Source organism: Myotis nattereri, assembly GCF_964212035.1.
Source record: "Myotis nattereri genome assembly, chromosome: 9".
Taxonomy (NCBI): domain Eukaryota; kingdom Metazoa; phylum Chordata; class Mammalia; order Chiroptera; family Vespertilionidae; genus Myotis; species Myotis nattereri.
In genome coordinates this window covers 3,834,953-3,861,166 of record NC_138084.1, presented here as the reverse complement: position 1 = coordinate 3,861,166, position 26,214 = coordinate 3,834,953, and the positions used below count along the sequence as shown (strand labels likewise).

The following is a 26,214-nucleotide window of genomic DNA, read 5'->3' as shown; positions in this document are numbered from 1 at the left end:
GCAGGAAAAGTATTGAGGCCAAGGAATCATGTTAGTGGCAACCAGTTAGTATGGAGAAGACTTGCATAGCTAGCGGGGGTGGGGTTTCAAATTGATTTCACTGTTTTATACTCATTTATGCTAAACTTTTTTAAAAATATGTTTTTATTGACTTTTTAATTTTAATTTTTTAGAAATTGAGGAAGGAGCCGGGAATAGAGGGAAACATCGAAGGGAGAAATTCACCAGTGGCCGCCTCCTGCACGCTTCCTACTGGGGATCAAGCCTCTGGGAATTTAACCTGAGACCACTGGTTCATCGATCAACACTCAAGACACAGCGGCCAGAACAGTCAGGCTGCTTTCAATGGAGCTATAAAAGCACAGGAAGATCTAATTGGGGAAATACGTCTGGTGTGAATGCTATTAAAGACACAGTTGGGCTCTGTCTTGCACTGAATGCGTGTCCCCCGCCCCATTCACGTTGCAGCCCTAACCCCCAATGTGCTGGTGTTTGGAGCTGGGCCTCGGGGAGGTCATGAGGCGCAGAGGAGGTCATGGGGTGGTGGCGAGGGTGCGGGTGGGCATGATGGGGTCCGTGCCCTTACAAGACAGACCAGAGCCCTCTCTCCTCCATGTGAGGACAGAGCGAGAAGGTGGCCATTTGCAAGCCAGGAAGAGGTTCCGCCAGGAACTGGATCTGCCAGCACCTTCGCCTTGAACTTGTCCGCTTCCAGGACGGTGAGAAATGAATGTCTGTGCTGAGCCCCAGCCGGGGGGGTGGCCATGGCAGCCGAGCTCAGTGCCGGGCTCTTCCCCAGCCGCCTGAGTGCGTCCCGGCCATTCTCTGCTTTTCCCAGGTTTCCTCTCGGAGGGCGAGGACGGGTGAGGGCGGGAGACACACCTGTGAGGCCAGAGCAGGTCCCATTGGCCGCCGGGGCTCAGCGGCTGGGATTGGGTTGGATTCCCGGCCTTGACTGTGACGCAGCCCCAGGGGCCGAGGCTCCGTTCCTCCTGCCACTCTCTCCTCCTCCTGGTTCTGGAACAATCAGTGCCGTCCTCTCCCCAGCGGCGCTGGTCCCCTGACTCCTCGCTCCCCGGCCTTTCTTTCCGCATCAGCTCAGCAGCCTCCCTCCTCAGTGCCTGCAGCTCCTGGGCTCCCTGTTCCAGTTCCCGAGAGAGAATCTGATTGGCTCAGCTTACTCCTAGCTCAGCCTCCTGATTGGCTGCTGCTGGGTCAGGTGACCACACTGAGCCAATCAGTTCTGACTGATGGGGCCAGTCACATGGTTTACACCTGGCCCTGGAGGCAGAGGCAGTTTCCCTTGGAGGGGACTGTGGGTGAACCAAACTCCATGGCTCCGCACCCCTGGTCCAGGGGCACCCAGGGGAGGGGGCGGAGCTGGCACCACCCTGGGGTCCCTCCAGAGCTGCTGGGAGCCTGGGGCTGGTCCCAGGGGAGATTTCCTGCCTAGAATTAGAGCCCGGAGCTCACGCCTCCCATTAGACCCGAGTCCCCGGATTCCCCGCCTCCCACGGCTATGGGGGAGCTCCGTCCCCGCCTGGAGTCTGTGCACCGAGGGCATCGGGGCCCAGCTTTCTCCTGCCGGGAAGGCGCAGCCCAGGGGAGGGGGCGCCCCAGGTCTCCAGTCAGAGTGTCAGGGGCTGTGCTGCCACCACGGAGAGTGGCCATTCAGTGGGGCCACTGGTGGCAGAGGCCAGGCGAGGAAGAGGAGGGAAAGGGTACCCGCCCCTTTAGAGACCACGCCCAGGGCACACTAGGTGCTAGCGGAGGGATACGCTGAGGAGGTTACATTTTATGAAAGGCTTAATTTTATTTTTAGATAAATTTTAGGTTTATAGAGAAATGGAGAGGAAATTTCCCATATGCCCCCACCCCCCACTCACACAGAGCCTCTCCCATTATCAGCCTCCCTGTCCAGAGCCTGTATTTTTGTTATAACGGATGAACCTACATCGGCACATCATTAACCCACAGGCCTTAGTTTAGCCCAAGAATCGCTCTAGGCATTCTTGAATCTGGACACGTTATAATGACACCTATCTATCATTACAGTGTCACACAGGAGTTTCCCTGCCCTCAAAGTGTTGGCGACTCATTTCAATATTTAACCTGGGGCAGCCTGAACTACAGCAGGACCCGGGCCTCACACTCACACTCCCTGTTCCCAGCCTCCTAAGTGCCCTCTGCATTAGGTGGGTTTCGCTTACTATTTGCCATCCATTCTGACCGTTTTCCACTCTGTCAGTGTAGGTGACAGCGTACAGAACCTGGTCAGTGACAAGCAGATTCTTCTGATCGTGAGAAGGTTCTGTCCTGAATTCACTTTCCCATCCACCTCCCAACCATGACTCCGTTCAGGGCACCAGTTCCCTAATATGTGACCCACAGTTTCCTGACAAGGTTCCCTGCCCCCTGTCCCTTCACCTCCACATTCAGTCCCCCAGGATCCCCGGTGTCCTTCCCACATGTCCCATCTGTCCATGGCCCTCCTCTGGCCTCAGGGCACAGACATTCCCCTGGGCAGCCACAGCCCCTCCTGGCCCTTCCCCACCCTCCTCCCCCTCCCTGCCCCCACCCCCTGCCCCACGCCCACTCCTCCTCTCCTCCCCCCAGACAGACCCCTCCTCTGAGGAGCTGCCCTGAAGGCCCCGCCTGGCTCAGCTGCCACGCTCAGGGTCCCAGCCCCGGGACTGCCACCTCCCCCCACGTGGTCATGCTCTGCTGTGGTCCCTGTGCCTGTCTCACCCCCCTCTGGGCTTTAGGCTCCATCAGGGGGTCCTTTGTGCTCCGCCCCCCCTCCCTGCATCTCCTGGGTCCTGAGAGGGGCCTGGTGTGGAACAGGAGGGAAGGACCTGTGGGGGCAGGAGGGCGGGAGGGCCAGGGGGCCAGGGCGCAGGCCAGGCAGGCCCAGAGTTGGTGTCCTTCTGGGGGAGAACAGGGCATTTCTCACTCTGAAGGGAAATGGTGGATTAAGGTGAGGCCTGGGCACTGTCCCAGGAGCAGGGCAGTGAGCTGGGGCCTGGTCTGGGGGAGGCAGTTGTTCCCAGCAGCACTGAAGCAGGTGGACTGAGCTCTGGAATGTGCTGGCGCCTTCCCGGAATCGCCCCACTTCCTGTAAGAGCCCTGCCCAGCTGGCTGCTTTTCTGCTGCACACCAGGCGCTGAGCCGGCCCCACCCGGGACCCTGTGTGGGTCTGGACACCAGGGCTAATGGGGGCGGGGAGCTGTCCCTGTCTGACCCTGAGAATGAAATGCGCAGCATCAGGCAGACACAAGCCTGCCCTTTGCCCAGGACAGTTTCCCGTGGAAACGGGCACAGCCCTGCACAGGGAAGGCGGGGCCGGGCCGCAGGGGGCTGTGGGTGAGGGTCCCCTGCTCAGAGGAGACCAGGGAGTGACAAGCAGCTCTGATGCCCTTGGGCGGGGCCCGGTGAGAACGTGCCCTGGAGGCTGCTGCCACCACAGCCACCATCGCAGCAGAGCGGGACCCACAGGATGGAGAAGCCTGGGCCCTGGTGCCCGGGAGCTGCTGGGCTGAGCCTGCGCCCCGCCCCCGCCTCCTGCTCCAGGGACAGCGCGGGCCAGGCTGGGGGGCCGCTCTCAGGGGAGCTCTGCTTCTCCCGCCACATGCACCCCGAGGCCACTGAGCCCTGGGCTCCCCGAGGGCCAGGCTCCCGCCTGCTGAGGCCTCCCCGTGGGTCCCGCCCCGAAGGCTGCCCGTGGCTCCTGTCCTCGTGGGGCGGGTACATGATCAGGGCCCACGCGGGCCTGGGGCTGACCGCTGGGCCTCCCATGCCCCGTCCTGCAGTGGGAGCCCGTGTCCAGGGCAGGGCAGGGGTAAGGCTTCCCTCCGATGCTCACCGCTTCCGGGCGGCTCCCGGGCCCAGCCATTCGAGGCCTTGAGGTGAGTTGTCGGGGGCCTGTCCCCTGAGAAATGCTGACAGTCCCTTTAAGCATTTAGAGTTCAGTTCTTCTGAATAAATAGGAAAATGAAAGCAAAAGTGTCCACTCGGGTATAAAACCTGTTGCACTAGGAGCAGAAAGCAGACCTTGCCCTGGCGAACAATGGCTTCGGTAAGTCCCCAGCTCTTTCTAGAACCGGCTCTGCAGGGGAGGGCAGCTCCCTGGTATAAATGAGGGCTTCGGGCTGTGTTCCTAGGGCTAGTCTGGCTCTCTAAGAAACAAGCACCCACTTAGGCTAGTCCAGGGAAAGCAGGCCTAGTCTGAGGACCTCTGTGGAGAGGGAAGGGGATTCTGGGAAAACCCAGCATCAGGAGCTGTCATGAGGCTGGTCTGCCAGGTCCTAGAGCTGGGAGGCGTCAGGGTCAAGGTGGTTCCAGGCATCTCAGCCCCGGGAGTTTATGCACCTCCACTCTGGTGCTCTGCCATCCACATGATGTGACTCGGCTAGCTTGCTTTATTTAAAAAAATATATTTTTATTGATAGAGAGAGAGAGAGAGAGAGAGAGAGAGAGAGAGAGAGAGAGAAGTGTCGATGTGAGAGCAGAACATCAACTGGCTGCCTCCTACAAGCCCCTCACCTGAGCATGTCCCCTGACTCAAACCATCAACCTTTTGGTTATGGGTTAACACCCAGCCACCAGCCACACCGGCCAGGGCCCAGCCAGCTCTGTTCAGATGCCTGCTCCCTTCTCTCCCACTATTACCAGGGGCTTCTATTTGGTCCGAGTTGGTGGTGTCTCCTCCCACCCATGGTCCACTGGTGCCTTTCTTGCCTCCTTACATCACGATTTTTCAGTTTCAGCCCCTACTGCCCAAAAGCTATATTTTTTTTCATTTCTTAGTTCAAATGTCTGAGAGCGAGAGGATTTGATTAGTCCAGCTCCACTTCTCTCGGCGGATCATAAGATGCTGACCTGCTTGGGGCCCTGACTCCTTCTGGTCCAGCCAGATCTAGTCCAGTTTGATCTCATCACAGGGTGTGAAACAGCTGCCTGGGCACCTGGGATGGTGGGGGATCATCTTCCCTTAAAAGGAAATCCTATACAGTAAGAGAGGAATATGCTAACTAGCTGTTATGCCCTGAGGGGTAACGACCAAGCACATCAGGACCAGGTCACAGATCAGCAAGAAGGTGGGCCAGGGAACCACGGAGACACAGGTGGGCTGCAGAGAGCTACAAGAGGGGACAGGGCAGCAAGCTATGAGAGGGGCGGGGGGCAGGGAGACGGGGGAGCTACAGGAGGGGAGAGCAGCAGGCAAAGAACTACAGGAACCCGGCAGTGATCTATTGGCTACAGAAGGATGGCTCTGGTAAGTGCCCAGAAAGCTTTTATTTCAAACACCGCAATCCTGTTAGTGGAGATGATGTGGGTCTCCTTGCTGGGCTGCAGCGCTGGCACCGAGAGGCTCGGGCGCCTACTGAGCCCTGAGGGTCCGCTATCCCGGGGTGGGAGGGCTCCCCAGAGCTTCCTGAGGAGGCAGGAATGGTGGGCTCAGGGCAGGCAGCCTCTGCCCACTGCCCTGTCCCACCTCCTCAGTCACACTGTCCTGCGTGGCTGGGAGGAGCTGGGAGGGAGGGACAGGAAATGGCTCCCAGCGGTGTGGGGCCGAGGCGGGGGCTTCAGGAAGGGGTCTTGTCCACCCTCCTCTCCAAGCAGCTCACCTGTTCCCTCTGCTTTTCTTTCCATCCCTCTCTTCCCTTCCACATGTTGCTCCTTCCTTCTGGCTCCGTAACAGTCACATTTCCGAACGCTCGCTGCATCCCGACACCATGCAAAAGGCTGTTATTTAATCTCTGCTACACATATGTGAGCACATTCTCCTTGTTAGCCCTCTTCCCCCCTCCCCAAACCCAAATGGAAACCTAATATTAAGGCTAAAGTCCTCTGCACCGCACCCCCTTCTCATCCCCACCCCCACCCCCGGCACACAGTCCCTCCTCTGCCCTGCCAGGTGTTTGCTAGACTTTTGCATATAGAAGTGTAGGCACCTTTTAAATGTAGTTTTGTGGCTTTGGGTTTCGCTGTCATTCTTAACTTGCTTGTCTGAGTACAGTTCACTTAGGAAATGCTTGAATCTTTTCCTTTATTTACCAGTTTTTTAAATGACATGATGACTCTTTCACATCCTCCAAAGGTGACTAACGCATTTTTAAAGTGTCATTATGAACACATTGATATTATTATTCACATATCTCATGTGTTTCTTTTTTATGCTTAAATTCTTCCATCTTTGGTCAGGTTGTCCCAAGACGCCTGTAGTCAAGAGCTTTACTCTCAAGCATGTCTCCCCAGGAGATTTCCGGTTGACAGCCATCCTCACTTCACCCAGCAACAGCCACCCACCCAGGTCGTGATAGTCTGGTCCCTGTGACCCCACTCAGCTGAGTTAGGGAGGAGAGGTGCTGGCTGCCTCTGAGCGATCCTAAAATACAACTTTTGTGATAAGGGCATTTCTGGAATTCCCAGTGGGATGAGGGGAACATACTTCCTGCTCATGCAAACCCCAGAAGGGCACTGCCCTGCCACCAACTCCAGTCACACCCTAGGGTCCCCAGCTGGGTCTTGGCCTGGCGCCCAGACTTCAGCTGCCCCCGCCCGCCTGTTAAGGGCGCAGCATTGGTAACATGCAGACTAGGTTTGATCTTCCTCTCTGTTCACTGGGTAAGGATCTTTGCATGTTACCTAACCTTCCTGAGACTCAGTCTTCTCATCTGTCAAATGGGGTCATGACAGTTTGTGGTCAAAGGAGTGATGGATCTCAAATGTGGGCCCTGTTGAGCACCGTGTCTGGCTGTGCAAGTCCGGGCTCTATCACTCAGAATCACTCAGGACTGGCACAAGGTGGGCGGCCCTTGATGAGGCATTTGAGACTTCCTGGCAGTCATATACTCACTCACTGACACCAACATGCTCTGGCATAACATGTGCCCATGCCCATGTCTGCCCACCTCTCGGCCACACCCCCGTGCTGCACACCTGCCCACACCTCCCCTCCGGACACCCTGTCCATCTCTTCTTTGCCCCTGAAGAGCTCACTTCCAGCTCAGCAGCCCCAGTAAAGGAGGAACTTTGCATCTGTGCGAGGAGAGCGCCCACTTCCGTTGCCTGCAGGAGATGATCAGAGGTAGCTTGCAGGCTGGGCTGGGGCTCCTTACAGGTCAGGTTCTAGAATGTTCCCTGTGAGGACTAACCTCAGTCTGTCTCTGGTTTTTCAGTCACAGGCTGAACCGAAACCTGGAGACCTGATTGAGATTTCCCGCTTGGTCTATAAGCACTGGGCTGTCTACGTGGGGGATGGCTACGTGGTGCACCTGGGTCCTCCAGGTAAGGCTGGTTCCCCAAATAAGCACAGGGCAGAGGTGGGTGTTGAGGGATGTTTAGTGAACCGAAGATGCAGAGGTAAGACAAGCATACAGGATGATTGATGCCAGACAGAGGGCTACAGCTTGCTCAGGCATGTAGCAAACTCTGCACTCTCACCATCACTTTTATTGGGGTTTGGTACAAGGTTAGTGTGTCAGCAGTTAATCAACTAAATCTCGTTTTGTTCTATATTATTACAATAGCGTATTGAAGACAACTTGCAGCTGTGCCCTCCCTTTCTGCTCTACACCCATGGCTATGTAATCTTATTCTTTCTCAGGGAGGTAAATGTTCCGGGAACTCAAGATTGTGTGCAATCTTGACTCAGCATGACTCACTGGCAAGTTATACTGGGCTCCTGATAGAACATTCACTTCTTCTTGGCAGGACTTCAGATCCTTGTTTACAAATGACCAGCTACAGTGGGAGTGTTAGCGGTTGCACACTTGTGCGCTGTTCTCACCCAGTGCCTGGCATGGTGGGTTCTCAGTGGCCATTGGCTGTATGATGTTCCCTGGTAGGTCTGGCAGCCGCTCCTCTTCCTCAGCAGCGAGTTCGTGGAGGACGAACTGTTAGCCTTTGTTCCAGGTGATACTGGGGTTCACTTCCAGCCAACCCACTGTCCCAGGAAAGCACCCCTTTGTGTGCTCCATGTTCTGGAGGCAGATGAGTAGGACACAGCGTACAGCTGGCTCAGAGGCATGGAAGGAGCGTGGGCCTCCCACTTAGCAGAACCCGTTCGGGGTCCTGGGGCCTCCGCTTCCCAACCTGTGACTTGCCTGTGTTACTTGCCCCCTAGCTCAGCTGCACCCTCTGTAGAGCAGATGAGAACCCCACCTCCCGGTCGTGCAGGGTGGGATGCAGGACAGCACGGGGGAGCCTGGGCAGGGCCTGGTGGGTGCTGAGCCAACCTCCCTTCCCTCCCAGAGCATTGTGGCATTAAAGCAAATGCCGAAAGCCTGGGAACCACCAACAGCAGGGAACGGGCCAAATAAAATCCATGCCTGCATTTCATGACAGAAGGTGCAAAGGTTACAAACAGCTCTACAGCAGATGTGAACATACACATGTGAATTTTAAAGCCAAATGCAGGCTTTAAAAAATTAGGGTTATTAAGGAATAACTGAGACACATTGACTGGGGATCAAACCTGCAACCCAGGTAAAAAAGTTGGGGGAGAGAGAAGATGGCGGCGGTATAGGCAGACGCGTCCCAGGTCGTGTCCCGGAGCAGATGGAGTGAGCAGCTGAAACTAGTAACATCCACCCCGAATTGGCGAAATTGCTCAGCTGGTGAGATGGTTCACAGCCGGGAAGAGCAGAACTCCCCTGGAAAGGTAAAAAAAACCCAGGGATTTGGGCAGCAAAGTTTGCCAGACCTCTGAGCCCAGAGAGTCGGAGGGAGACCGCGTGGCAGACAGCCGAGTCCCTTGGGACAGGCACAGCCCCTGACGGGGGAAAGGAGAACCGCGGGATTCCTGGCGCCGCAGGGGGAATTGAGAGCTGGGTTCTGTGATCACAGAGGACTGAGCCTAAAGGGGGCAGCCTGGAGAGCTGACCAGACCATGCAGTCCCGGTAAAAGAAGCTTACAGAAACCAAGCCTTTCCCGTTTCCGCGGCTGGCGTTTGTTTGTTTGTTTTTACTGAATCCTGTTCGTGGGACATTTCGGATACAGACACTCACCTGTGCTGAAGAGAGGGAGAGTGTGCGGAGGAGTGGAATCTGGGGAGAGACTGAGGAGAGAAGGGGGGCCGGGAGAGGTGGCAGCGAACTGAGCGCTGAGACACCCCTGAGCCCAGGACTGGGGCAGCCATCCTCTCCAGAGAGTGAGACTCCTCCCCCCAACCCCCAGGCAAGGAGCACAGCCACACCCAGATTCCACCCTGTATGAGATCAAGGATTAAAATAACCTGATCAGTCCCTGGGAGTTAACAGGGTCTGGCCTATAGAGGGATTTTCAATCCCAGCAACAACACAGCGCCTGTAACTAACTATTACGCAGCCAGCTCTGGGCAGTGAACTTCCACTGGACAGAGAGGCCCTATAGCCTCAGAGGCCAACCCCAGAACACTGCCACCCAGAGGCTGACCCACAAACTGACTCTTTGCTAAACACAAAATAAGGCAGTCTGGGAAACAAATGCGGCTTGCTTTAAAATAAGGACGGTGGTTTACAACACAGAGGAACAGTGTATCGCAGGGAAACTCAACACTCTCCTGAATACCTGGCAGGTCTAAGGCGAGCCACACTGAAGAATAGATTAACCGAAGGACCGTCACTACTGCATTTTTTTTTTCTTTTTTCACCTTTTAACTAAGAAACCAATTTTTTTTCTTTTTTTTTCTTCTTTTTTCCATCACCTGATTTTACCCTTTTAATTACTACCTTCTTATTTTTAATCAGTATTATTACTGCTACCACTTTACCATTTTTTTTTTAAAGTGCCATTTTATTTTCTCTTTATTTTATTTTGGGATTAGTGTTCTCCATTCTATTTTCATTGTTATATTATTGGTTGTTTCTAGTTTGCATTCATCTCCAGGGAGCTGTTGCTGGAATTTGTTGGGATTAATGGCTGTTCTATAGGAGTATTCTCCTCATATAAAAAAGTCTCTTCCCCTCTTCCACTTTATTCTCTCTTTTTGCTCTTTTTTTTCTTTTCTTTTCTTTTCTCGCTTTTATTTTCCCCCCTCCTTTTTCCCAATTTCATTTTTGCACTCCTTTTTTTGGTCCCTACTTTTCTTTTCTCTTTTATCTTTTTCTCTTCTTCCTTATCCCCTAATTCTCTTAATTCAGGTGGTCACCTTTATTTGGGGTTACTAATATCGTGAATATATTTGTGTATAGTGCCTGGTACGTGGTGCCTTGTTGTGTTGTATTTTGTGCCTTTAAATCAACGCAGCAGATCCAAGCAACAGCAACCTCCTGAGCACCACACCCTCTGCTGAGGAACAGCAGCTGTACGTGAAACCTCGCCCCACCAGCCAGAAGAGCCACCACAGCTGTGAACAGCACCCACCAGAGGAGCTGCTGCCAACTGAAGAGCAGCTGCTACCGCAACCGCCTGAAGAGCAACCACAGACCAAGGAGTCACTGCCACCAAGGGAGCAACCACTGAACGACTCAACATCTAGATATGTCAGTGAGATCAAACATGGGTAGACAAAGAAACCCCCAAAGGAAAGAGAAGGTGGACTCTCCAGAAAAGCAGCTAAGTAATACAGAGGCATGCAACATGACAGAAAAAGAATTCAGAATAAGGGTCCTAGAGTGCATAAACCGGATGGAGGAAAAAATTGACAACCTCTGCAAGAAGCTAGAAGAAACAGATGAAAAAATCAACAACTTAAGTAAGACCCAAGAAGAAATGAAGAGTGATATAGCTGCAATGAAAAACTCCATTGAAAGTATCAACAGTAGACTAGGAGAAGCGGAGGACCGAATTAGTGAATTAGAAGACAAGGAAGCAAAACACACCCAAAATGTACTGCAATTGGAGAAAAAAATTAAAAGACAGGAGGAGAGCCTAAGGGAGCTTTGGGACAACATGAAACGAAACAACATACGAATAATAGGGGTACCAGAACAACAGAAGGATGAACAAGGTTTAGAAAACCTATTTGAAGAAATAATATCAGAAAAATTCCCTGAGGTGGGGAAGAAAAAAGTCACACAAGCCCAGAGAGTCCCAAACAAGGTGAACCCGAAAAGACCCACACCAAGACACATCATAATTACCATGGCAAATGTTCAGGAGAAAGAGAATCTTACAGGCTGCAAGAGAGAGACGGAAAGTTACATACAAGGGATCTCCCATTAGATTGTCTAATGATTTCTCAACAGAAACACATCAGGCCAGAAAAGAATGGACAGAAATTTACAAAGTGATGCAAAGCAAAGGACTGAATCCAAGAATACTCTATCCATCGAGGCTATCATTCAAACTTGAAGGGGAAATAAGAAGCTTCACAGACAAAAAAAGGCTAAGGGAGTTTATCACCACCAAGCCAGCAATGCAAGGAATGCTAAAGGGACTGGTATAAAAATAAGAAATAAAAAGCTCAGAAAGAAAACAGCCACACAAAAACAGAAATGGCTACAAACAAGTACCTTTCAATAATAACTTTAAACGTAAACGGACTAAATGCTCCAAACAAAAGACATCGAGTGGCTGAATGGATAAAAAAACATGACCCATACATCTGCTGTCTACAAGAAACCCACCTCATTAGAAGGGACTCACACAGACTGAAAGTGAAAGGATGGAAAAATATCTTTCAGGCAAATGGAAAGGAAAAGAAAGCTGGGGTAGCAATACTTATATCGGACAAAATAGACCTCAAAGTGAAGGCCATAACAAGAGATAAGGAAGGCCACTTCATAATACTAAAGGGATCAATTCAACAAGAAGATATAACCCTGGTAAACATATATGCACCCAATGCAGGAGCACCCAAATTCATAAAAAAACTCCTGGAAGATATCAAAGGAGAGATCAACAACAATACAATCATAGTAGGGGACTTTAATACACCACTGACAACACTGGATAAGCCCTCTAGACAAACAATCAGCAAAGATACAGCAATCCTAAATGACTCACTAGATCAGATGGACTTAATAGACATCTTCAGAACACTTCACCCCAAAGCCAGGGAATATACATTCTACTCAAATGCTCATAAGACATATTCAAAAATAGACCATATATTGGGTCACAAGCAAAGTATCCCCAAATTCAAGAAGATTGAAATCATAAAAAGCGTCTTCGCAGACCACGATGGCATAATATTAGAAATAAACTACAATAAAAACAACCCCAAATACTCAAACACCTGGAAGCTGAATAGCATGCTATTAAATATTGATTGGGTTACCAATGAAATCAAAGAAGAAATTCGAAACATCCTGGAAACTAATGACAATGAAAACACAACAATCCAAAACCTATGGGACACAATGAAAGCAGTCCTGAGAGGGAAGTTTATAGCTCTACAGGCCTATCTCAAAAACCAAGAAAAAATGGTAGTAAATCATCTAACCCTACAACTCAAAGAATTAGAAAGAGAGCAACAAGAAAACCCCAGAGTGAGCAGAAGGAAGGAGATAATAAAGATTAGAGCAGAAATAAATGACATAGAGACCAAAAAAACAATACAGAAAATCAATGAAACCAAGAGCTGGTTCTTTGAAAGGATAAACAAGATTGACAAACCTCTAGCCAGACTCACCAAGAAGCAAAGAGAGAGGACCCAAATAAACAAAATCAGAAACGATAGAGGCAAAATAACAACAGACCCCACAGAAATACAAATGATTGTTAAAAAATACTATGGACAGCTCTACTCCAACAAACTAGACAACCTGGAGGAAATGGACAAATTCCTAGAAAAATACAACATTCCAAAACTCAATCAGGAAGAATCTAAAAATCTCAACAGGCCAATAACTATGGAAGAAATTGAAGCAGTCATCAAAAAGCTTCCATCAAACAAAAGCCCAGGACCAGACGGCTTCACAGGGGAGTTTTACCAAACATTCAAGGAAGGACTAAAACCTATCCTCCTCAGACTACTACAAAAAATTCAAGAGGAAGGAACACTTCCCAGCTCATTCTATGAAGCCAGCATCACCCTAATACCAAAACCAGGTAAAGACAACACAATGAAAGAGAATTACAGGCCAATATCCCTCATGAACATAGATGCCAAAATCCTCAACAAAATCTTAGCAAATCGGATCCAGCAGTACATCAGAAAAATCATACACCATGACCAAGTAGGATTTATCCCAGGGATGCAAGGATGGTACAATATCCGCAAATCAATAAACGTGATACATCACATAAACAAATTGAAAGAAAAAAACCACATGGTCATATCAATTGATGCAGAAAAAGCATTTGACAAAATTCAACACCCATTTTTGATAAAAGCTCTCAGCAAGGTGGGAGTAGAAGTATCATACCTCAACATAATAAAAGCCATATATGACAGGCCCACAGCCAACATTATACTCAATGGACAAAAACTAACACCATTTCCCCTAAGAACAGGAACAAGACAGGGATGCCCCCTCTCACCACTCCTGTTCAACATAGTACTGGAAGTGTTAGCCATTGCAATTCGGCAAGAAGAAGAAATAAAAGGCATCCAAATTGGAAAAGAGGAAGTAAAACTGTCCTTATTTGCAGACGACATGATATTATACATACAAAACCCTAGAGACTCCATCAAAAAACTACTAGACTTAATACATGAATTTGGCAATGTAGCAGGATACAAAATTAACCCCAAGAAATCTGAAGCATTTCTATACACCAATAGTGAACTTTCAGAAAGAGAGATTATAAAAACAATCCCATTTACCATCGCACCAAAAAAATTAAGCTACCTAGGAATAAACTTAACTAAAGAGGTAAAAGACCTCTACTCAGAAAACTACAGGACGTTGAAAAAAGATATAGAGGAAGACATAAACAGATGGAAGAACATACCGTGTTCATGGATTGGTAGAATCAACATCATTAAAATGTCCATACTACCCAAAGCAATCTATAAATTCAATGCACTTCCCATTAAAATACCAATGGCATACTTCAGAGATCTAGAACGAACTCTCCAAAAATTCATCTGGAATAAAAAAAGACCCCGAATAGCTGCAGCAATCCTGAAAAAGACCAAAGTAGGTGGGATCTCAATACCAGATATCAAGTTGTATTACAAAGCCACTGTTCTCAAAACTGCCTGGTACTGGCACAAGAATAGGCATATAGATCAATGGAATAGAATAGAGAGCCCAGAAATCGGCCCGAACCAATATGCTCAATTAATATTTGACAAAGAAGGCAAGAACATACAATGGAGCCAAGATAGTCTCTTCAATAAATGGTGTTGGGAAAATTGGACAGATATATGCAAGAAAATGAAACTAGACCACCAACTTACACCATACACAAAAATAAACTCAAAATGGATAAAGGACTTAAATGTACGACAGGAAACCATAAAAATTCTAGAAGAATCCAAAGGCAACAAAATCTCAGACATATGCCAAAGCAGTTTCTTCACTGATACAGCTCCTAGGGCACTTGAAACTAAAGAGAAAATGAACAAATGGGACTACATCAAAATAAAAAGCTTCTGCACAGCAAAAGAAACCATCAACAAAACAACGAGAAAAACCACTGTGTGGGAAAACATATTTGCCAATGTCATATCTGATAAGGGCCTAATCTCCAAAATTTATAGGGAACTCATACAACTTAACAAAAGGAAGATAAATAATCCAATCAAAAAATGGGCAAAGGACCTAAATAGACACCTTTCAAAAGAGGACATTCTGAAAGCCAAGAGACATATGAAAACATGCTCAAAGTCACTAATCATCCGAGAGATGCAAATCAAAACAACAATGAGGTACCATCTCACACCTGTCAGAATGGCTATCATCAACAAATCAACAAACGACAAGTGCTGGAGAGGATGTGGAGAAAAAGGAACACTTGTGCACTGCTGGTGGGAATGCAGACTGGTGCAGCCACTATGGAAGACAGTATGGAGTTTCCTTAAAAAACTGAAAATGGAACTCCCATTTGACCCTGTGATCCCACTTCTAGGAATATATCCCAAGAAGCCAGAAACACCAATCAGAAAGGATATATGCACCCCTATGTTCATAGCAGCACAATTCACCATAGCTAAGATCTGGAAACAGCCTAAGTGCCCATCAGTAGATGAATGGATTAGAAAACTGTGGTACATCTACATGATGGAATACTATGCTGCTCTAAAAAGGAAGGAACTCTTACCATTTGCAACAGCATGGATGGAACTGGAGAGCATTATGCTAAGTGAAATAAGCCAGTCAATGAAGGAAAAATACCATATGTACTCACTCATTCATGGATAATAGAGACCATTATAAACTTTTGAACAATAATAGATACAGAGGCAGAGCTGCCTCAAACAGATTGTCAGACTGCAGCGGGAAGGCCGGGGAGGGTTGGGGGGCAGGAGGTAGGGGGGTAAGAGATCAACTAAAGGACTTGTATGCATGCATATAAGCATAACCAGTGGACATAAGGCATTGGGGGGTAGGGGAGGCTAGGGGACTGTCTAGGGCGGGGGGATAAAATGGACACATATGTAATACCCTTTGTAATACTTTAAGCAATAATAAAAAAAAAAGGAATAACTTACTGGTTTTTTATTTTTTTTTTGTTGATCCTCATCTGAGGATATTTTTTCATTGATTTTTAGAGAAGGGAGTGTGTGTGAGAGAGAGAGAGAAACATCAATGTGAGATGTTTCTCTCTCTCGCTCTCTCTGTGTACAGGACGATGCTCCAACCAACTGAGCCACACTGGCCAGGGTCAAATGCCCTTTTAAAATGAAAATAAGAACTGGTGAACTAAAGTGAACACACACACACACACACACACACACACACACACACAGTCAGGGAATGTGGAAGCTGGTCATTGGATGAACTGGCTGTTCAGAGATTGACTTCATACGAACAGGCTTTCTGTGAGCCCAGCTCCATCTGGCAGGTACACGGCCCCTCCCCCCACTGAGGGTTTCAGGGCCCATCACTCTGCCTTCTCATGTCAGTTTTCCCAGAAGCCAGGGTGAGGCAGGAGGCGGGTGTCCTGTTAGGGGCAAATCCGAGAATCTTGAGGTTGGAGAGTGTGGCTGTCACCTGACCCAGTCCCTTAATCAGTAAGTGATGACAGCCCCTAAGAAGAGAAGGGACTGGCCTGAGGCCACACGGTGGGTGGGGCTCTGGGTTTGCAGGTCAGGCCTGGGCTTGCCCAGCAGCCTCCTTTCCTACTATTGGAACCATGTCACCCTGGCTGCTGAGGGCCCACCCCGCTCTGGCTGGGCTGCACCTGGGGTCTGTGCCCCGTACCCTCTGCCCCTCCTGCGTCTTTCAGGGACAGCTGCGCCCACAGGGGCCTTTAGGAGAATCCACATCCTCGGCTTTAGAAATGAGGGAGCCAGAGTCCAGGGGCAGCTGTGACTTCTCCAAGGGCACCCAGGCAGGGTCGGCCTGTGTTTGAGTTTGAAGCCAGGCAGGGGGCCAACCTTTCCCCAGCTCATCCTCACTGATGAAGCCCAGGGCGTGGGGCTGCCTTCTTGCCCACTCTCAGCCCTGACCATCGGCCTGTTTCCTCTTTGGGAACCACAGGTGACATCACGGGAGCTGCGTTGGCCAACATCATGTCCTCCGGGTCTGAGAGGGCCATAGTGAAGAAGGAGCTGCTGAAGAAGGTGGCCGGGAACGACGAGTACCGTGTCAATAACAAGCATGACCGGAAGTACTCCCCGCTGCCTCCCAGGAAAATTGTGCAGCGGGCGGAGGAGAAGGTGGGGCAGGAGATGCTCTACAAGCTGACCACCGACAACTGTGAGCACTTCGTGAACGAGCTGCGCTACGGAGTCCACCGCAGCGACCAGGTGCGTCCTCAGCCCGTGTCCCTGTCCCCAGGAACCAGACCATTCCCTCCGCTGACAGAGGCTGGGCATCGTGTGGGCGGCCAGGGTGGAGGCAGAGGCACGAAAGAGACAAAATAGCAGGGACAGAATCCCTGCCCTCAAGGGAGTGACAGTCAAGGTAGGGATGAGAGTGGGGAGAAGTGCCAGTCGCTGTGCAGATCAGTGAGGTTAGGGGGTGATATCACAGCCATGACAGTCACCCCTGCCCCCTCCATAGCTCTAGAGGAGGGTTGTTTTATCCCCACTTTACAGATGAGGAAACTGAGGCTCACGGTGCTTTACTAGCTCACCCAAACTCATCCAACCACTAGGCATTGAGTCTCTAGCACCTGACAGCCATGTGCAGAGGTGGGATTTGATCCCAGGTGCCTGATCCAGGAAGGAATCACAGAAGAGGTGATAATTGAGCTGAATCTGATTTAATTGTTTTGATTAAATTGAAGCTGTACAATGAGCTGGAGATGACCAGGGAGTAGGGTGACAAGGACTGCAGGCCGAGGGAGGAGGACAAGTGGGAGCCAGGAGGAGGAAGAGCCACACAGACGTTTTCTGGGAAGTGCTGGGGGCGGTCCACCTTTCAGGCTCTGTCCCACGTGGGCTCTGTCTCTCCACTCGACTCCGCAAGCTTTGTAGCAGGAACGCAGTCGTGGACAATCCGTAATGGAGTGGGTGAGGCCATTCCTGAAAAAGATTTTTATGAAAACAGTGGTGGGTGTTAGAATCGCCGAAGGAGGAATGCATAAGGGCAAAAGGAGTAAAGAATTATGAGTTTATTAGGTCACCTGGACACCAGATGGGCTGAGCCCAAAAATGCCACCCGCACCCAGGAATGGGTGGGTCAGAGGCTTTAAAAGACTTTAGGGGGGCTTTTCTGGGCGGAGAATTCTCTAGGCGGGTCCTGAGGGGAAAGATAATGGTCTTAGCAAGTGGACCGTGGTCTAAGCAAAAGGGAATGTCAGTTGTGAAGTGGCCTAAAGGTCAGTGCCCAGGGGAGGGGGCATGGACTCAATCATGTGATCAGACCTGGCAGTGGGCTGGCTTGGGCCCCTGTGCCATAGTTTGCTGACTCCTGGTCTCAGATAATTTGAAAAACCACATACCCCTCACACATTCTTAGCTGACATCAAACATTTAAACAGTTTTTAAATACAAAAGAGTTGCAGAGCAGGGTATATTGCGTAGCTGGTACACATGTGTCTATTTTCTTCACGTTCTTGGCATTACATAGTTAGCTCATGCAGTTAATGGGAAATGTCTGCCATGTCATTTAAATAGTCAGAGCAGGCATTTTTGCGAACCAATCAGCCAAAGCAGACTCAGCTCATTCTTTTATTTATTTTTATTGTTAATCCTCATCCAAGGATATTTTTTCCATTGATTTTTAGAGAGAGTGGAAGGGAGGGGAGAGACACACAGAGAGAAACATTGGTGTGAGGGAGACACATCGATTGGATGCCGCCCACCTGAGCCCCATCCAGGGTCAGGGATGAGCCTGCAACTGAGGTACGTGCCCTTGATGTGAATCGAACCTGGAACCCTTGTATCCACTGTATCCACTGAGCCAAACCGGCTAGGGCCAGACTTCACTTCTTTTAGGAAAAAAACTGGCTTCCCCCTCCCCCTGAACTCAAATGAATACATTACAGCACGTTTCCATGGGAAGTGTCTGGGGGTGGGAATTCCCATCTAAAGTAACAGAGGTGGAGGGAGCCTCCCAGGGGGGGATGTGGTCTCCTGGTTCTTCCCACGGCCGGTCTGTCTGGAAGCAGCGGGTGCCCCATCCTCCCTGGAACCTTACGCCTCGGCCAAGGCTGTAGATCCTGGTCAGTGTGGACGAAGCTCCTCTTCTGTGAGGGGAGAAGGGTGTGCTGAAAGGGGAGGGGCAGGGAACCCACTGGAAAATGCCCCCTGGTGCCCGCGGGGACCCTGCTGTGGGGTCTCCCTCCTTTGAGCTGAGGTGGGAGGCGTGGCAGCCTGAGGTTGGGGCTGCCCATCATGCATCTGTGCCCGAACCCCTGAGGGCCAATCTGGGAGACCCCAGCGTTTCAGGGGTGATTGGCCGTCTGCTGTGCTTCCGAGGGACTCGGGGAGGTCTCTTCCCCTGAGCAGCTGGTCCCTGGTGCCTCCCTTCTGAGCTCCTTCCACAGCCGGGAACTCAGCCTTGCCTGTCTGTCTCCCTCTTACTCCTTCCTGCTCCCTGCCTCTGTCTACAGAGACTCCCTCCATCTCCCTCCATAAACCAGTGGGCGCCCCTAGGACTGAAATGCCTGTGGGAGAAGCAGAAGGCTGCCAGGAGAGGGACTGTCCAGCCAACCTCTGGGCCGGGCCCTGAGCGCCTCTCAGAGCGCTTACTGACAGGGGCTGCCACTGGGGACCCCCTCTGCCCCGGGACGGGCATGTGTGGCCTGCAGCTCAGGGGTGTCGCTCTCAAGGACTTGAGCGCCATCCTGTCCTTTGAAATATCAGCCCTGGCCCAGTGGCTGTGTTGGTTGGGTGTCATCCTGCGCACCAGGAGGTCGCCAGTTCAGTTCCTGGTCAGGCACAGGCCTGGGTTGCAGGCTTAACCCCGCTGGGGTATGAGCAGGAGGCAGCCCATCGATGTGCTCTCACACGGATGCTTCTCTCTCTCCCTCTCCCTCCCTCTCCCTCCCTCTCTCTCTCTCAGGATCAATAAACTATTCTTAACAAAAAACATATATAGAGAGATGCTGTTATGGCAAAGTAACCAAAGACGGGAAACAGGCCACCAAGCACTAGGGAGATGCAGAAATTCCCCTTTATTCCCAATGCAGGGCTGCAGGCTCAGGGAATCAGTTTCCCAAAAGCTGAGCAAATCTATTCTCCTGAACCCAGATATATGTGTCCCTAGGTTCTGTTTCTTGCTTCTGGGTCTCTGTGTGGTTTTGTCTAAAAGCTATTTTGCTGCAAAGTAGGTGATAAAAAATCTTCTAGCTGACACCTGAAAGGTTGGGAGTGGGCCGGGGTTGCACACCTATGACATGAGGCCATAATGTATCAAAAGAGACTTGATTCCCGACACCTGGGTGCAGGTGGGCTGAGACCGAGAAAGGCATCCACGGAGAGAGCAGGGAGAGACAGGTTTCTGTGGATCCTGGCTGGCTGCAGCCACTCTGCTGACGTGGGGGTCTGGTCCGTCCTTGGTTCCTCCCATGCCAGGTGTCTCCCGGTTATCTGAGCTGTGCTGTGCTCAAGGCTGCAAGCTTTCTGCGAGATATCTGCTAAGCACAACAAGTCTTTCTCTGCCCCGTTCTATTCTCTGTAACCCTTTCATTCCCGTCTTTAGGGGTATATATAAAGGAAAAGAAGGGGGATGGGGTTGACATTCCTCTTTGTCCGCTTCATGCGTGGGAGGGGCTGTTGTGGACACCTAAGGAGTAAATTCAGATTATTTCCTGGGGTATAGACCCATAGGGTCCCTTTGCCTGGCTAAGGACAAACTGTCCTATTGTTTGGTTAACTAAGACTTGTAATCTTGTTTTTATAAACTTCGTAACTAATTTTAAAAAGCAGGGCTCAAGGAGGAGGAGGAGGAGGAGGAGGAGGAGGAGGAGGAGGAGGAGGAGGAAAATAGTGTCAGGAAGCCCAAAGAGGGTAAAAGCCAGGTTAATGTGGGCAGAGCTGCTTGCAGGCTGGACCATATGGTCTGCTCTATGCTGTGTGGCCTGGGCATGAAGCCAGATTTGGCGCCAGCAATTTCCCGAAGGGGGCACTTAAGGCTCGTGCCAAAGTCGGGAGGAAAAGAGTGAAACCTGCTCGGAGCAGGTGTGAGATGGGGAGGTGGTGGTGGGATCTGCTGGGCAGGGTGGTGGGCTCTCAGGCTGCTGAGATGGAGGAGCCCTAAGCTAGGGGACCGGGGGATGGCCGGCGAGATCAAAAGTGGTGAAGGAGCAGGAGGATCTGAGATCCTCTGGGGGCTCAGAGTGAAGAAGGAAAATCGTGAGGGAGAGCAGCTGTGACAGAGAGAAGGCGGTGTCCCTGAGTGTAAGAAGCCTGGACATACAGACCTCAGGCCACTTGCCCTGCCTGCGGCGGAACTGTCCAGGTCAGTTACAATGTGGAAGTCAAAAGTGCTGTTTTACTGAGGCCAGAAGACCAGCGAGATTTCTAGGGTCTGAAGGCTTTAGGTAGACAGTCCAGGGGTGTGGTGCGGAGAATGGTCGCCTGTGAATTCCCCATGGCGACTGGCGGTGGCTCAAGGTCTGCTTTCCGTGAAGTTAAGGCCGAGAAGACGTCCCTGTCTCCCCCTAATGCTCACCAGAAACGGACGGAGCCCTCCCTCCATGACAGGCGTCCCCATCAGGTCAGGAGAGGGGGCGAGGGAACCTGGTCCCTGAGGACCTGTCCTGACAAGCGCTGGATTTCCGGGGGCGGGGGGGGGGGGGCGGCTGAACAGTATCAGCCTGGAGCCTGGCTCCAAACCCAAATGACAGGAGAGTCCGTCGGAGGAAAACAGACTAAAGCCACTTACCTATGAATCTATGCGCTGTATTGATGCGGGAGGAGGCAAGGCAGGAGAGGTCCACTTTCCAGTCACGGCCCGACCCAGACCGGTCTGGAGGAAGGCTAGGGGGGCCCAAGTCAGTGTCGCGAGTTCAGCAGAAGCTCAGCCATGCAGGAGTGTGGCTGGGGAGCCTTCCCCGGACACAAGGGGAGCTCAGGAGCCGGAAGATCACGGTCTCTCTGAGTGCCCAGTGCCCGGTTGCTGGAACCCTGCGATGGCTCTTACCGGACCCCTCACTAGACCTTCCCAGGTTGCGACACCAAATGAAAGGTTCCGTGTGGGCCAATGTCACGTACCTTTGACATGAGGCCACAATGTATCAAAAAGATTTGATTCCCAACTCCTGGGTGTAGGTGGGCTGAGACCGAGAAAGGCATCAGCAGAGAGAGCAGGGAGAGACAGGTTTCCACAAATCCTTGCTGGCTGCAGCCGCTCTGCTGACACAAGGGTCTGGTCTGTCCTTGTTTCCTCCCATGTCAGGGTCTTCTGGGCTATGCAGTGCTCAAGGCTGCAAGCTTTCTGCTAAGCACAACAAGTCTTCCTCTGCCCCGTTTTGTTCTCTTTAACCCTTTCATTCCCACTGCAAACATCTATGCCTGGGTTTCAGTTTAAGACTCTGCAAACTTATTGTTCCAGGATGTGGGTTTGCACTGTTCAGCCACGAGGGCGACTGATTATAGATAAGCAGCATCCTGTCACGCCTGGGGGTTGGGTTTAGCTGTCTTCACACTGTTCCTATCATCACGCCTGCTGTCCTAATCCATCACAATGCAGTGTCAGGAGGGCCTGGCTTCTGCCTCCTCTCCCCTGGGAGCCTGGGAGCCTGGGAGCCTGGCTTCCATCCGTCCAGAGGGCTGACACCGGGCCCAACTTCACTGATGCTGACCGGCCCTTTGCAAATTCTCATTTCACAGACTGCTGAATCCCAGCCTGTCCCCCTCCGTTGCGCACCCTTTAAAACACCCGTCACCTCTGTGCCAGTCAGAGTGGAGCTGAGGAAAGTCTGTTTATCGCCGACACGTGGGAGCATGTCTGAGTGTCTCTGAATGAAGTGGGCGGTGCGGCTTTTCCTTCCCCAGCCGCTCACGTGGCGCCCAGTCACGATCTTCCACAGAAACCTGCCATGTGCTCTGTTTGAGCATTTTTCCTTCCGGCGGAGGAGGCTTCGGTGGGCTTGTTAGGACACCAGGCGTCCTGGTCCCTGTCACTGGGCGTGGGGTGGCTTTGGGGAGTTCTTTCCCCTGTCCCCCTCAGTCTTCTCCTCTGTACAGGGGGCATCTAACACGGGTATCAGTAGGGTTTGGGGCAGATTGAGACGATTGAGAGCCTGGGAAGTCCCGCCCAGTATTGACGCCTGGAAGCAGCCGCTCTCGGGGTCTTCGCCCGCTTCCCCAGCACAGCGCTGTGGGCAGGGGTGGCTCACACGGCGCTGCCGAGTGCACGACCCTCAGGGACCATCCTGAGGTCTCCACCGCCTCATCCCTGCTGTCCGAGTGTCCGCTTCCTTGTCCAGAACCCTCCCCGGTCAGCGCAGAAGCAGGTGATCTCACTCCAAGAGCCGCTGCCCAGTCACGACATGGGATCAGCAGCTCCTCCCCCAGCGCCCACGCTGTGCCTGGGCCGGGCTCAGCTCCTGGGCCGCCCAGAACCATCCTGGCCCAGCCCTGGGTCGTGAGAGCTCACTGGGGGTTTCCCTAACTCTGCACTTGCTTCAGGCTCCCAGTGGCCAGCCCTAACCTAGACCGTCCAGGCACCGCCTGTGTCCTTCCCATGGCACCCCCTCCGGCTCTCTGAGCCTTTCAGCACCTATAGGGCCGCTGTCTCCCTCACACCCACAGCTCCTTCCCCCTCCCGTTCTCTCCCGCCTCTTCTCTGCTCTCCTGGTCGCCTGTTGCCCTGCAAACAATGATTCCTTCTGTGGTTCCGTTGAAGGGGACCCGGGTCACTCCTGAGTGAACATGAATGTGTTGAGTAAACGTGGCCCGGTCACTGACCTGCAGTGTAACGCCCCATGTCTTGTGTTACAGGTCACTGAAGCGATCCTGAAAGGTGGCGTGCTTACAAGCGTCCTCGGCATGGGCTTGGCCATGATCGGGGCCCTCATGACGGTCCAGCGGAACTGAGGTGAGCAGGAAAAGTATTGAGGCCAAGGAATCATGTTAGTGGCAACCAGTTAGTATGGAGAAGACTTGCATAGCTAGCGGGGGTGGGGTTTCAAATTGATTTCACTGTTTTATACTCATTTATGCTAAATTTTTTAAAAAATATGTTTTTATCGACTTTTTTATTTTTATTTTTTAGAAATAGAGGAAGGGGCCGGGGATAGAGGGAAACATCGAAGGGAGAAATTCATCAGTGGCCGCCTCCTGCACGCTTCCTACTGGGGATCAAGCCTCTGGGAATTTAACATGAGACCCCTGGTTCATCGATCAACACTCAAGACACAGCGGCCAGAACAGTCAGGCTGCTTTCAATGGAGCTATAAAAGCACAGGAAGATCTAATTGGGGAAATACGTCTGGTGTGAATGCTATTAAAGACACAGTTGGGCTCTGTCTTGCACTGAATGTGTGTGTCACACTTACCCCCTCCCCCTGATCACGTTGCAGCCCTAACCCCCAATGTCCTGGTGTTCGGAGCTGGGCCTCTGGGAGGTCATGAGGCTCAGAGGAGGTCATGAGGTGGTGGCGAGGGTGCGGGTGGGCATGATGGGGTCCGTGCCCTTACAAGACAGACCAGAGCCCTCTCTCCTCCATGTGAGGACAGAGCGAGAAGGTGGCCATTTGCAAGCCAGGAAGAGGTTCCACCAGGAACTGGATCTGCCAGCACCTTCGCCTTGAACTTGTCCGCTTCCAGGACGGTGAGAAATGAATGTCTGTGCTGAGCCCCAGCCGGGGGGGTGGCCATGGCAGCCGAGCTCAGTGCCGGGCTCTTCCCCAGCCGCCTGAGTGCGTCCCGGCCATTCTCTGCTTTTCCCAGGTTTCCTCTCGGGGGGCGAGGACGGTGAGGGCGGGAGACACACCTGTGAGGCCAGAGCAGGTCCCATTGGCGCCGGGGCCGGGGCTCAGCGGCTGGGATTGGGTTGGATTCCCGGCCATGACTGTGACGCAGCCCCAGTGGCCGAGGCTCCGTTCCTCCTGCCACTCTCTCCTCCTCCTGGTTCTGGAACAATCAGTACCGTCCTCTCCCCAGCGGCCCTGGTCCCCTGACTCCTCGCTCCCCAGCCTTTCTTTCCGCATCAGCTCAGCAGCCTCCCTCCTCAGTGCCTGCAGCTCCTGGGCTCCCTGCTCCAGTTCCCGAGAGAGATTCTGATTGGCTCAGCTTATTCCTAGCTCAGCCTCCTGATTGGCTGCTGCTGGGTCAGGTGACCACACTGAGCCAATCAGTTCTGACTGGTGGGGCCAGTCACATGGTTTACACCTGACCCTGGAGGCAGAGGCAGTTTCCCTTGGAGGGGACTGTGGGTGAACCAAACTCCATGGTTCCGCACCCCTGGTCCAGGGGCACCCAGGGGAGGGGGCGGAGCTGGCACCACCCTGGGGTCCCTCCAGAGCTGCTGTGAGCCTGGGGCTGGTCCCAGGGGAGATTTCCTGCCTAGAATTAGAGCCCGGAGCTCACGCCTCCCATTAGACCCGAGTCCCCGGATTCCCCGCCTCCCACGGCTATGGGGGAGCTCCGTCCCCGCCTGGAGTCTGTGCACCGAGGGCATCGGGGCCCCAGCTTTCTCCTGCCGGGAAGGCGCAGCCCAGGGGAGGGGGCGCCCCAGGTCTCCAGTCAGAGTGTCAGGGGCTGTGCTGCCACCACGGAGAGTGGCCATTCAGTGGGGCCACTGGTGGCAGAGGCCAGGCGAGGAAGAGGAGGGAAAGGGTACCCGCCCCTTTAGAGACCACGCCCAGGGCACACTAGGTGCTAGCGGAGGGATACGCTGAGGAGGTTAATTTTTTTAAAAAGACTTAATTTAATTTTTAGCGAAATTTTAGGTTTATAGAGAAATTGAGAGGAAGACACAGAGATTTCCCACATGTCCCCCCACCCCCCACTCACACAGAGCCACCCCCAATATCAGCATCCCTGTCCAGAGCGTGTATTATTGTTATAACGGATGAACCTACATCGGCACATCATTAACCCACAGACCTTAGTTTAGCCCAAGATTCGCTCTGGGTGTGGTGCATTCTATGAATCTGGACACGTTATAATGACACGTATCCATCATTACAGTGTCACACAGGAGTCTCACTGCCCTCAAAGTGGGGGTGACCCATTTTCAATATTTAACCAGGGGCAGCTTGAGCCATGGCAAGTTGGGCATGGGAAGATGATTTAATTCCATGTGGTCATCCAGATGGATGAGGACTTGACCTTTGAGTTAGAAAAGAAAAATAAGCCCCATGGCTCAGTGGTTGAGCGTTGATCTATGAACCCTGCGTCACAGTACAATTCCTCGTCAGGGCACAGGCCCAGGTTGTGGCTCAGTCCCTGGTGTGGGATGTGCAGGAAGCAGCTGATCAATGATCCTCTCTCATCACTGATGTTTCTCTCTCTCCTTCTCCCTTCCTCTCTGAAAAAAATATGAAAGAAAAACAAAACTTCTAGAAGGAGGGCTGGCTGGAGGAGGTAGGAGGCACTGGAAAGACGCTGGGAGATGTTTACGCCTCATCAGGGGTTTCACGGACAGACGGCGGGGCTGCACGGGAGGTCATCGTGTGTTTCTCTTTGCACCAGGAGAGTAAATGAGTGACGGCTGCTGAGCACAGTGGTCAGTCTACAGGGAACAAGGAGACAATCCATGGAGCCCCTGCCACAGGCCGGACAGGGGCTGGGGTCCTCCACCCACCACCTGATCTGATCCTCACGGTGCACC

General features: G+C 51.9%; 2 protein-coding genes across 5 annotated transcripts in view; both read left to right on the top strand.

Moving 5' to 3' along the window:
- Nucleotides 1-436, top strand: part of LOC308525044 (phospholipase A and acyltransferase 3-like) — a 40,560-nt gene extending 40,124 nt beyond the window's left edge. For all 3 annotated transcript variants that reach the window (XM_081099744.1, XM_081099743.1, XM_081099745.1), the window contains one exon: nt 174-436. The gene's annotated coding sequence lies outside the window, so the exon portion shown is untranslated. The remainder of the gene's footprint in view (nt 1-173) is intronic.
- A 3,616-nt stretch (nt 437-4,052) lies between these two features.
- LOC308525047 (phospholipase A and acyltransferase 3-like) lies at nt 4,053-23,911 on the top strand. 2 transcript variants are annotated; one of them, XM_081099753.1, is made up of 5 exons: nt 4,053-4,075; nt 7,182-7,290; nt 16,522-16,790; nt 23,379-23,475; nt 23,653-23,911. In XM_081099753.1, exons 1-4 carry the CDS (start codon nt 4,067-4,069, stop codon nt 23,472-23,474), a joined length of 483 nt encoding a protein of 160 aa, XP_080955879.1. In that variant the 5' UTR covers nt 4,053-4,066; the 3' UTR covers nt 23,475; nt 23,653-23,911. The 2 variants fall into 2 exon arrangements, with proteins under 2 accessions (XP_080955879.1, XP_080955878.1); XM_081099752.1 differs by lacking the exon at nt 4,053-4,075 and adding an exon at nt 4,772-5,275.
- The last annotated feature ends 2,303 nt before the right edge of the window (nt 23,912-26,214 follow it).

Coding starts and splice junctions, on each gene's coding strand:
- LOC308525047 (XM_081099753.1), top strand. Junction 7,291..16,521: donor GGTGCACCTGGGTCCTCCAG/GTAAGGCTGGTT, acceptor TGGGAACCACAG/GTGACATCACGGGAGCTGCG. Junction 16,791..23,378: donor GAGTCCACCGCAGCGACCAG/GTGCGTCCTCAG, acceptor CTTGTGTTACAG/GTCACTGAAGCGATCCTGAA.